The sequence below is a fragment of the Schistocerca cancellata genome, chromosome 8 (assembly GCF_023864275.1).
Source record: "Schistocerca cancellata isolate TAMUIC-IGC-003103 chromosome 8, iqSchCanc2.1, whole genome shotgun sequence".
Lineage (NCBI taxonomy): Eukaryota > Metazoa > Arthropoda > Insecta > Orthoptera > Acrididae > Schistocerca > Schistocerca cancellata.
In genome coordinates this window covers 540,519,501-540,531,658 of record NC_064633.1, presented here as the reverse complement: position 1 = coordinate 540,531,658, position 12,158 = coordinate 540,519,501, and the positions used below count along the sequence as shown (strand labels likewise).

The 12,158-nt window shown below is 40.8% G+C and overlaps 1 protein-coding gene across 2 annotated transcripts in view; it reads left to right on the top strand.

The window, feature by feature from the left end:
• LOC126094557 (ubiquitin-protein ligase E3A) overlaps nucleotides 1–12,158 on the top strand; it is a 161,800-nt gene that overhangs the window by 105,044 nt on the left and 44,598 nt on the right. For both annotated transcript variants that reach the window (XM_049908992.1, XM_049908991.1), the window contains exon 9: nucleotides 9,268–9,435. In XM_049908992.1, coding sequence (XP_049764949.1) covers nucleotides 9,268–9,435 — 168 coding nt within the window. The remainder of the gene's footprint in view (nucleotides 1–9,267; nucleotides 9,436–12,158) is intronic.

Genomic DNA, 12,158 nt, shown 5'->3' with positions numbered 1-12,158 from the left:
CATCACTTCCGTATTTATTCCTCAAAACAGTCCTACAGTCAATTACCCTTTCATTTTTTAGGTCTACAATGTTCTAGGTATATTGTTACAGTATTGTTATACCCATGATACAAAAGTGCGTGATTTCATCATATGCACATCAAAAAAAGTTTTGCATAACCCTGGTTTCCAGAACTCCTAAAGATAGATGTTGACTGTGGATATTTTATCACAGACACAGTCCCTTTGACTGTTCAGAGATGTCACTAAACCCACCCAAAGATGTAAACAACCATGCATGAGCAGCACCTATTAGATGTAGCGGGTCCGACAGCCTATCAGTTCCAGTCATTCCTCCAGGAAGGAGGTACACGGCTCATGTTGTTTGTAGTTCAACAATGCCTATACGTTCAGTATTGCAGTTGATCGCGTCTGCATTGTTACTTTGTGCCAGGAAGGGCTCTCAAAAAGGGAAGTGTCCAGGGGTCTCAGAGTAAATCAAAGCGATGTTGTTTGGACGTGGAGGAGATAAAAGAGACACAGTAACTGTCGATGCCGTGCCTCACTCAGGCTGTCAAAGGGCTACTACTGCAGTAGATGATCACTACCTATGGACTATGGCTCGGAGGAACCCTGACAGCAATGCCACCATGTTGAATAATGCTTTTCGTGCAGCCACAGGACATGGTGTTACGACTCCCTGTGCACAATAGGCTGCATGATGTGCAACTTGACTCCCAATGTCTATGGCGAGGTCCATCTTTGCAACCGCGACACCATGCAATGTGGTTCAGATGGGTCCAACAACATGCCGGATGGACTGCTCAGGATTGACATCGTGTTCTCTTCACCAATGAGTATCACATATGCCTTCGACCAGACAGTCGTCAGAGATGTGTCTGGAGGCTGAACACCTTAGACCCACTGTCCAGCAATTGCAGCAAGGTGGAGGTTCCCTGCTGTTTTGGGTTGGCATTATGTGGGGCCGACGTATGGGACGATGTGACCCACTGACCACTCTGAGGGATCTACGCCAAATCTCCATTGAGGAGTGGGACAATCTGGACCAACAGTGCCTTGGTGAACTAGTGGGTAGTATACCACAACAAATACAGGCATGCATCAATGCAAGAGGACATGCTACTGGGTATTAGAGGTACCGATGTGTACAGCAATCTGGACCACCACCTCTGAAGGTCTCGCTGTATGGTGGCACAACATGCAATGTGTGGTTTTCATGAGCAACGAAAAGGGCAGGCTCTCGAACTCTCAGAACTGAGGTGACGAAAAACTTTTTTTTATGTGTGTATATGGCCTCAGACCGCACTCAGTGATCTGGACCATGCAGTGCATCGTTGACAGTGATCTCTATTGTATTTGCAGTGAAGTTAATATCATCTGATGAATCTACACCTGACACAAACTATTGAACAGGTGTGATGCTTGATGAATTACAGTCATCACCACAGAATAATTTATCTTCAAGATTGAATTCTTGGCCTGAAGTGAAGTGATTAGAAGCCAGTCTTCATCAAAGCTGTAGAGTACTTTGTCTGACAGTGGCTCTAATTCAGTGTTTTTATCACCATTGAAATTTCTTCGCATGGAATTCATACCGATGCCTTCTCTTGGTGATGGTCTAGTTAATTGTCATAGAAGCCCAGACAAGTGTGTTTGGGTTCAAAATTGTTATGATCAAGGAACTTCACATTTCTTGAAATGTGAATCCTCTGATCTCTTGGTACCCACACCCAACAGACTTTCAAATAGTTAGAGTAGCCTACAAAAATCCCTTCTTTGCCCTTAGGATCAAACCTTCATTTGTTTGACGATTTATCTTGGATGACAGCCTTTTGGCTACATATACAAAGATTAGACAGGTCAGGTTTCCTCTTCAGCCACGTCTCATATAGAGTTCCATCAGATAGTCCTTTAGTTAAGCAATGGTTTCAGATGTAGTTAGCTGTGTTGCTGGCTTCAGCCCAAAATGATGGTGGTGGTCCTGACTCGAGCAGCATGCAAAGAGCCACCTTGTTCACTGAATGGTTCTTTCATTTGGCAACACCATTAGGCTGTAAGGTGTGTGGTCATCTATAAAGGGCACAAAACCTCTCACACCGCCAAGAAATGTTTCTCTTATTGCCCACAAACATCAGAGTGCATAAACTCTAGAAGTTTGCATTACCTTCTTGTTTGGTGAAGAAAATGGACATGATTGTTTCCTCAAAGACACACAATACATCTAGTGAGATTGACATCACTGAATTTCAGATCTGTCGCATACTTGTTTTTGAGCATTTTGATCGTATCTTATAGAGTTCAAGTGGCGTAATTGAGCATGCCAGATTTGGGTTTCACTTTTCATATCTTTTGCCTCATCAACAGCGCACACCTTTGGTCCATTTTCTTGTAAATAGAACAAGCTCCCAACTCTGCACGATTTCAGTGTTTGTAGCAGGTCTCTTGCCTTATTGACAGTATGGCTGTCTTTCTCCACATCTTTCATCTTTTGTAAGTTCATAAGAAGCCTAAACATCACTGTGTTTCTTTCATGTGTGAACACTTTCAAATCGTTGCATATGTGTGATGTGCAACCATTGTGCATGCATTAAAAATGTTGGAGTTGCAAAATTTCAGAACAGGTTCATCCATAGAGAAACAGCAATGAGCTCAGTTGACACTGTTCACAGCTTGCACATTATGTTACAAAAGCTGTGAACGAACAGTGTAAGCAGAGTTTAGCGTGGTCAGTGCATGCAGAATCTGCATCGATTCTTACAGAAGAGCTTTTCTGCCTTCACTCAAACATATAATATGTTCGATAATTTAACAACAAACTGTCTTTGAGACATCTGTAATTTTTCACGTATGTGTTCTTCAATGATATGAGATGCTAAAGTAAACATTTTGTTAGAAGAACAAATTCTTTTTCACATTTGATATAGTATGTGACTGGTTCAGTGGTATTTGCTGTATCGAACATCTTCAGCTTTTTTCCCATTATGTTGTATGTGCCATGTTATTTTTGTGTCTGTGCCATTATTGAAAGTATGTATTTTGTGATCTTTTTAGGTGAAGTAATTTCAGAAGACTGAATGTAGCATTTCAAGCTTCATTTCATCATATTCTGTTTCAGTACCATTATGGTGTCTTTGAGTATCTGGACATTTAATAGGTTAATATGGTCACTGAGAACCAGGTCAGTTAACTTGAATGCATCAATGAATTTGACGTACGTAGGGATTTCAGAAAATAAGTTAACCATATTGTCCCACATTTTGACCATTGTGTAACTATAATGGTGGAGGCAGGACAGTACAGTTCTTGTGGGCAAAACATTTAAATTTCACCCAGATTCTGTGAAATTCTGTTGGTATATGGACCAGCTTCAATATTGTGTCCAGCTGTAGTGAAATAGTGCCAACTATTTGATCAAGGCCACACACAGACATGGATGATACTAAATGGGAAGTCCAGATCCCATCTCCATGCTTTTTCATGTTTTTGGCAGTCTGAAAGAACATCTGGGGGAAAGAGATTATCAAGTGACGAGGATACAGCGGTTCATAGATTGATCCGAGGCCAAAAAACTTATTTCTATTGTCAAGGAATGCTCTGACCATTGTTTATAGATACTTTGTGTCTAAGTTCAAAAGTTGTGTCATGTAATGGGGTCACTTAGAAGTTCATTGGACCAATCAATAAAAGTTACTTGGCCTACCATAACCATGTACAATTTACTTTTTGAAGTCTCTTCATAGAAAATGCAAGGGAAGGAAGGAGCAAAGGGAGAAACTCATTGTATAGCTGAGGTGTTGAGTGTAACATTACTAATCTTCCAGTCCCATTTATTTTCACTTTTGTGATCACCAGCTTGCTGATCAGAAGTTTCATTATTATTACAAAATAAATGAACAATGTAAAAAAAAGACTGTCTCTTGCTGCTGATGAGTGTAGTCTTGTTCATGGTGCCTATATAAAGATATGTGTAGGAAGATGTTTTATAAGATATTAAAATCAGAGTAACTACATATTTAATAACTACATTAAAGATGGCAATGATAAATAATTCTTTTAACGGCTTTTATGCAAAGCTCTTTTTTCACTAACTGGTTTCTTAGGCACAATTTTTCTCCCCATCTTCTACTAAAGCCTACCATATTTATTCTAAAAACGTAAATTTTAGTTTGCTAAATGATTAATGGAAAATCTCATATAAATATGTGAAACAAATACTAACAAAGAGATAGAGGGGCTGGCCAGTACTTACCTCCGCTCAGTACAGCCGATAGATACACAAAAAACAGAACTGAAAATTTACGTTCCTAGCTTTCGGAACATATGTTCCTTCATCAGGGAGGAGAGAGGGGAAAGAAAGGGAAGAAGGGAAAGTAGATTCAGTTACTCACAACCCAGGTTATGAAGCAACAGGGAAAGGGAAACAGGGAGGGTAGCAAGGATGGAGGCATGGTTGTCAGAGGGAAGCCAAAGATATTCTACTGTTACAGTAGAATATCTTTGGCTTCCCTCTGACAACTGTAACATTAGAATATCTTTGGCTTCCCTCTGACAACCATGCCACCATCCTTGCTACCCTCCCTGTTTTCCTTTCCCTGTTGCTTCATAACCTGGGTTGTGAGTAACTGAATCTACTTTCCCTTCTTCCCTTTCTTTCCCCTCTTTCCTCCCTGATGAAGGAACATTTGTTCCGAAAGCTAGGAACGAAAATTTTTGATTCTGTTTTTTGTGTATCTATTGGCTGTACTGAGCTGAGGTAAGTACTGGCCAGCCCCTCTCTCTCTTTGTTAGTATTTGTTTCAAATTTTAGTTTGCACTAACTATAATTGTGCTTTACCATGGACACATCAGGCAAGCAACAAGTGTCTTTAAAACTAGTTGCCTAGTAAAGCACAGGTGGGAATAATCAGCAACATACATTGCGGATCTTGCTCCCCCTCCCCCTTTGTAAAACATCACATTACAATAGTATTTTCTCTATAGTAAACCAGTCAGTCAGTTATTAATGGAACAATAACTGGAATATGTGAGAGATACACTGATCAGCCGGAGCACTGTGACCACTGGCCTACTATCAATATAAACTCATCCATATATGGCAGTGTCATCTGGCAACGGATGACTGCTAGTCAGATACACATTCGGTGAATGTAGTATTGGAGAGCGTGCTGTCCGTCTGTGGAATGGGGAAGACGTGTAATTGATCAGAGTTTGACAGAGGAAGATTGTGATGGCCCGGAGGCCTGGCACGAGCATTTCACAACCTGCACGATTTCTCAGGTGTTCGAGGAGTGCTGTGGTGAGTGTTTTCAACATGTGGCAAAACTGAGGTGGTAGGACATCGTACGCTGGATGGATTGGTAAAAACAGGATAGGCAGCGAACTGTGGCAGAACTACCATCAGACTTTCATGCAGGGCAGAGTACAAGTGTGTGTGAACACACATACAATGCACCGAAGACTCCTAACAGTGGGCCTCCACCAACGACCCATGCATGTGCCAATGTTAACACAACAACATCAGCAACTACGACTGAAATGGGCATGTGACCTTCGGCACTGGACATTAACTCAATGTCTGAGCATTGCATGGTCTGATGAATCCCGATACCTTCTTCATCATGCCAATAAGAGGATGAAAATCTACCAGCTTCCAGGGAAATGGGTCCTTGACACCTGTACTGCGGGACGGAGACAAGCTGGTGGCAGTTCCATTATGCTCTGGGGAACATTCATGAAGGCATACACGGGTCCAGTGGGGCTCGTGTGAGGCACAACGCCAGCCAAGGTGTATCGTACACTGGTTGCAGACCATGTACACCCCTTCGTGACAATCATGTTTCCCAATGGCTGTGGCATTTTTCAGAAAGATAATGCACCATGTCACATTGCCAGGAGCATGGTGGAGTGGTTCAAGGAACACAGGGGTGAGTTCCAGTTGTTTTGCTCGCCACCAACTCGCCAGACCTGAACCCGATAGGACACATCTGGGATGTGATTGAACGTGGCATCAGAACTCATTGCCCCTCTCCCCAGAATTTACGGGAATTAGGTGACTGGTGTGCAGATATAGTGCCAACTCCCTCCAGCATCCTACCAAGGGCTCATTGATTTGGTGCCACAATGCATCCCTACTGTTATCTGTGCCAAAGGTGGACACACCAACTATTAGACAGGTGATCATAATGAAATTTCCTGGCAGATTAAAACTGTGTGCCGGACCGAGACTTGAACTCGGGATCTTTGCCTTTTGCGGGCAAGTGCTCTACCAGTGGAGCTAACCAAGCATGACTCACGACCTATCCTTCCGTTTGTAGGAGAGCTTCTGTGAAGTTTGGAAGGTAGGAGATGTGGTACTGGCAGAATAGAAGCTGTGAGGGCAGGTCATGAGTTGTGCTTGGGTAGCTCAGTTGGTAGAGCACTTGCCCGCGAAAGGCAAAGGTCTCGAGTTCGAGTCTTGGTCTGGCACACAGTTTTAATGTGCGAGGAAGTTTCATACCAGCGCACACGCTGCTGCAGAGTGAAAATTTTATTCAGGTGATCATAATGTTCTGCCTGATCAGTGTACATTACACATTACATGTGTGAAGCTTAGAGTGTGAGTAACACTGTACAATAATTATCTTGTTAGCCAACAGTCATTCTAGATTAAATAATTTCAGTGAGCAACTTGTTTACATGTAGAACATAGTAGGTGCCAAATTCTGGTTTACCGTATTTACTCGAATGTAAGCCGCACTCGAATCTAAGCCGCACCTGAAAAATGAGACTCGAAATAAAGGGGAAAAAAAATTCCCAAATCTAAGCCGCGCCTGAAATTTGAGACTCGAAATTCAAGGGGAGAGAGAAGTTTTAGGCCGCACCTCCAAATCGAAACAAAGTTGGTCCATTGTAATATGAGACACAATTTAGGTAGAATGAATGACAATACAGCTACAGTAGTTTGGTTCGAGTCGAAAGCTTAGCAGTTAAGCTTTACCAGGTAGCCATTGCTATGCGTCAGGCGCTCCGTCCGTATTTATACGGATACCTTCCTTTTTCACGTGTTTCGTCTGGTTTGAATCGATTGCTTATTTTGCTTTGATCTGATAAGTGCCGTTTTCTATGTTATAGGTGTTTACGTCAGTCACTCCACGCTGAAAATGCATTACTATACTGTGTCATGCTTTGTTTGTCGCATTCTGATAGTGCGTGTTTACGGCCTGTCGCTGCTCGCGGCATGGCTTGCTTTTGTGCGCGCTACCGCCGCCTACAATTAAAAAAAGAGAGGAATCGTCTCATTAGCGAAACAATGGCAAGAGACTGCTATTTGTTGTTACTTACACTGCTGCTTTCTTTGATAATGATCAACAAGAACCAAATAATAGACTGCGTATGATAGAACATGTTCTGAATGAGAGTTTGGCGAAAATTTTTCTCCGTTTGAAAATATTTGCGGCCGCTTCTTTAGTACATCAAATTCTGCACAGAAATTAGTCATCTTAGATTTAAAAATCTAGTCAGTTGCCGTGCTTCATTTCTGACTATATCACTATTAGGCATAAGAGTAATACGAATATAAACATGACACGATACGTATATTCTGCCGCGTTTGCTGTTGTCTCACTCTAGTTTCGTAGTTTATTTGGCAGACAGGATTTAAATGAGATAGAAGCAAACACATGGCAAAATGTTTATATTCGTATTATTCTTATGGTGAAGAGAATACTGCATGTGATTCACAATTCATCAGGTTCCTATTAGCAACCATCTCTTCTCACAGGTAGGAAAAAATTCAGAACGTAGAGTTGGCCATATTGACAAAAATCCCAGTATTACCAGTCGGATTTTCGTAGTACATTGAAATTCGAAGATGAACAATACGGAATTTGTATTTACTTCGTCGGATAATGTATGAAAATGCAGTGGTCGAAACTCGGGCGGAGAAAAAAAGCTCGTCTTCCAATTTTTTTTTTTTTAAATTTTATTTATTGACGCAGAGGTTTTGGCGCCAGTATTTATCTTTGTGTCTGCAAAGGATGCCTGTGTAGCGCTACATATATTCGACGGCAGAAGTTAGTTGTGGCGGCACCTATCAACATTTTTCAGAACTTCAGCTTGCTTTGCACTCGATTCTAAGCCGCAGGCGGTTTTTTGGATTACAAAAACCGGAAAAAAAGTGCGGCTTAGATTCGAGTAAATACGGTAATTGTTCATAATTGATGAGTAGTTCTGAGTTATCTTTAAGACAGTGATGGTTGTTTTTGTTGTTGTGGTTGAGTCTGAAGAGTGGTTTGATGCAGCTGTCCATGCTAGTTTATCCTGTGCAAGCCTTTTCATCTCTGTGTTATTTCTGCAACGTAAGACCATTTCAACCTGCTTACTTTATTTGAGGTTTCATCTCTACCTCTGACACTTGCTTCCGTTACCAGACTGATGATTTCTTGATGCCTCAGAATGTGTTTTATCAACAGATCCCTGTGTTTAGTCAAGTTGTGCCATAAATTTTTCTCTTCTCTTCATTTCATTTCATTTCATTTCATTTCATTTGAGTACCTCCTCATTATTCAGTCTATCCATCTAATCTTCAGCATTCTTTTGTTGCACCATATTTAAAAAGCTTCTATTCTCTTCTTGTTGGAACTGTTTGGTCAAGTCCACTCCTGGACTTCTGTACAAGCTTCCACTCCAGAACAAAAACATGTTCAGAAAATAATTCCTAACACTTAAATTTATATTAAATACTAACAAATTCCTCTTTCCAGAAAAAAATTCTTGCCTTTGCTAATTTGAATTTTATACTCTCTCTATTTTGGCCATTGTCAGTTATTTTGGTGCCCAAATTCCAAAGCTCAAACTATTCTCTCTCATTTTGATTAGGAAATGCAATACTGGTACCAAACCATTTAATAACTCTTGCAATACAGGTTACTTCTGTCAAGGTGTCTTACTGTATACCATTAAAAGATATGTTAATGTTTGTTGCTGTACTGTCATGAATTACTCATATCTAAATTTGGACATTTAAAACAGCATGCCAACTTAATGATAAAAGACACCATTTCACTTGCAGCAAAGCCAACTAGAGCTATACCTGTTACATGTAGGCAAAAGCAGTCAGCCTTTCTCACTTGATGCAGCTAATAACTTGTTTAGTCACATTTCATTATAGAAAGTTAGAAAAGCTGACAGCCTTTTGACACTCTCTTGTAGCTGTGAATGTAATTTCTAAATTCATGGAACTGCATTTCTGCAATATTTTTTAAATTTTTTTGTCTTTATATTATTCAGGCACTGTACAAAGGCCTGACAGAACTACTAGAGTATGAAGGTGAAGATATGGAAGAGACATTTTTGCAAACTTTTCGAATTTGCTATCAAGATGTATTCGGTGCAACATTGTACCATGAACTCAAGGAAGGTGGTGATGAAATATATGTATCACAGGATAATAAAAAGGTGAGTGGAAATAATTTGATATAGTGACTCAATTTGCTTAACTGACTTCAGACAACAACATTCAGAAGGAATTAAAGTGAAGGTTTTGGCAGAATGGTCTGTTTTTTTTTATTATTATTAATAGAACTGACATAATTACCATTTGCAGACATTCATATCCTTTCTTCTGACTGCTGTGGAAGACGTGTATTGGAGAGCCATGTCTGAAGAAACTACTGATTTTAACTGAACAGCACATACAGAGATCATAATGTATGCTGAAGGCTCATTATGCTTTATTCAGCAACTGCCATAGCTGCCATAACACTGCCTTTCGAAGTTCCATACTGTCTGCTGTCACTGATAAAATTTGTTGATAACATTGCTGCCATCTATGAAAGTAAGAAAGAATTATCGGACCTCTTGAATCAGATCTGCCATATAGTTAGAACATAATAGATTGGGGTAAATCAAAACTGAACTAAAATACTTAGGAGCAACAGAAATGACAGTAGCAACAAAATCGACATCATTTTCCAAAATTTTTGAGAAGGTGATGTATTCCATAATGGAATCTGACTGTAGCAACAATATTATCCTCAGCAAATCCCAGTTTGGGTTTCAGAAGAGTTTCTCTACTAAGAATGACATTTATATGTTCACACACGAGATTTTACAATCATTAAATAATAAAATAGCAGTGGTTGGTATTTTCTGCAACCTATTGAAGGCTTTTGAGTGAGCGAATTAAGATATTCTCCTAGATAAATTGAAGTTTTATGGGATTGATGGTGTAGCCAACTAGTGGATAATGTCATACCTAACCAAAAGAACACAGAAAGTTCTACATAGCACTTCAGTTAAAACTTCCGGGCTGAGAGGCTGTGGTCGATGTATAAAATTTCCACCTGACGTTTTGTCTCCATCTGCGGGAGACATCTTCTGAGGTCGTCCGGCTACTGCCACTGAGGCTGCTGGTACTCTCGCATTTGCAGAGCGCATAGAGGGCACCACCATTTGTCATGTGATGCCGACGGTATGCCTATCTTTGGAAGGCGTCATCATTCTCGATTAGGAGTAATAGATTGTCATTCTGCTGGCGCAACGTCGACATTCATATTTTGTCCAACTTTAAAACTTCCTCTTTTCTATTGAAATTGTTGTGGTGCTTGTGAATTTCTATTGCTTCTCTATACATGCGCGTATGATAATGGGATGTTCGTGCTAGAACACTTGTCTCATTAAATTTAATTTCATGATTCCCATCTCGAAAAACATGCTCAGCTACGGCCGATTTTTCGATGTGTCCTAAGTGACAGTTTCTTTTATGTTCGGCTAAGTGGGTGTTTACACTTCTTTTCGTTGTTCCAATATATACTTGTCCACAACTGCATGGAATTTTGTGTATCCCAGGTGTTGCTAGGGGATGTCGGGCGTCTTTTGCAGTTCTTAAATGTTCCTTAATCTTCTTGGTGGGTCACTCCACTCAGACTTTATGGACTCCCAAAGGTGCATAAACCACAGGTCCCGTTGAGACAGATTGTGAGTGCCATAGGATCTCCAACACAAGAGGTGGCCAGATATCTTGCCTGCTTGCTGCAACCACACATCGACAGAACGAAGTTACATTAAAAACTCAGCGCATTTTATTGAAAAACTGACGGAGATTAACGTCAGCCCAAGTGATATTCTTGTGAGCTTCGATGTAGTGTCCTTGTTTACCATGGTGCCTGTAAACGAAGCTATTTCATATATAGCAGATATTTTTACGACTGACATAGTAGCTTTATTTAAACACTGCCTGACGACAACTTATTTCCAGTATAACAATGAGTTTTACGAACAGATCGACGGGGTGGCGATGGGAAGCCCTCTCAGCCCAGCTGTTGCCAATTTATTTATGGAGATCTTCGAACAGAGAGCGCTGCAGACTGCCACTAAAAAGCCTGCTAAATGGTACCGCTATGTTGATGACACATTTGTAGTGTGGACTCATGGTGAAGAAGAGTTGGATGTCTTCTTGGTGCACCTGAACAGCATTAACACGAAGATACAGTTTACGATGGAGAAAGAGAGCAATGGTCAACTCAATTTCCTGGATGTGTCAGTAATTAAACGGGTGGATGGGACGCTGGGCCACAAGGTATATAGAAAGAACACTCACACGGATCGATACCTCCACAAGGAATCTAACCATCATCCTAGGCAAAAAAGAGGTGTCATTAAAACCTTGGTGGACAGAGCCAACAAAATCTGCGAGCCGGCTTACTTACAAGATGAACTGAATCACCTACGGTCAGCCTTCATCAAAAACGGATATACAAGTAAGGAAATTGATCAAGCCCTTCATCAAAGAAGAAAAGAAGCCAGAAGTCCAGAGCAACAACGGACACCTACTGGAAAAGTTTTCCTACCTTTTATTAATAAGGTTACGGACCGTGTCGGAAAGTTCTGGCCAAGTATGGGATCGAAACCATCTTCAGACCCACCAAGAAGATTAAGGAACATTTAAGAACTGCAAAAGACGCCCGACATCCCCTAGCAACACCTGGGGTACACAAAATTCCATGCAGTTGTGGACAAGTATATATTGGAACAACGAAAAGAAGTGTAAACACCCGCTTAGCCGAACATAAAAAAAACTGTCGCTTAGGACACATCGAAAAATCAGCCGTAGCTGAGCATGTTTTTCGAGATGGGATCATGAAATTAAATTTAATGAGACAAGCGTTCTAGCACGAACA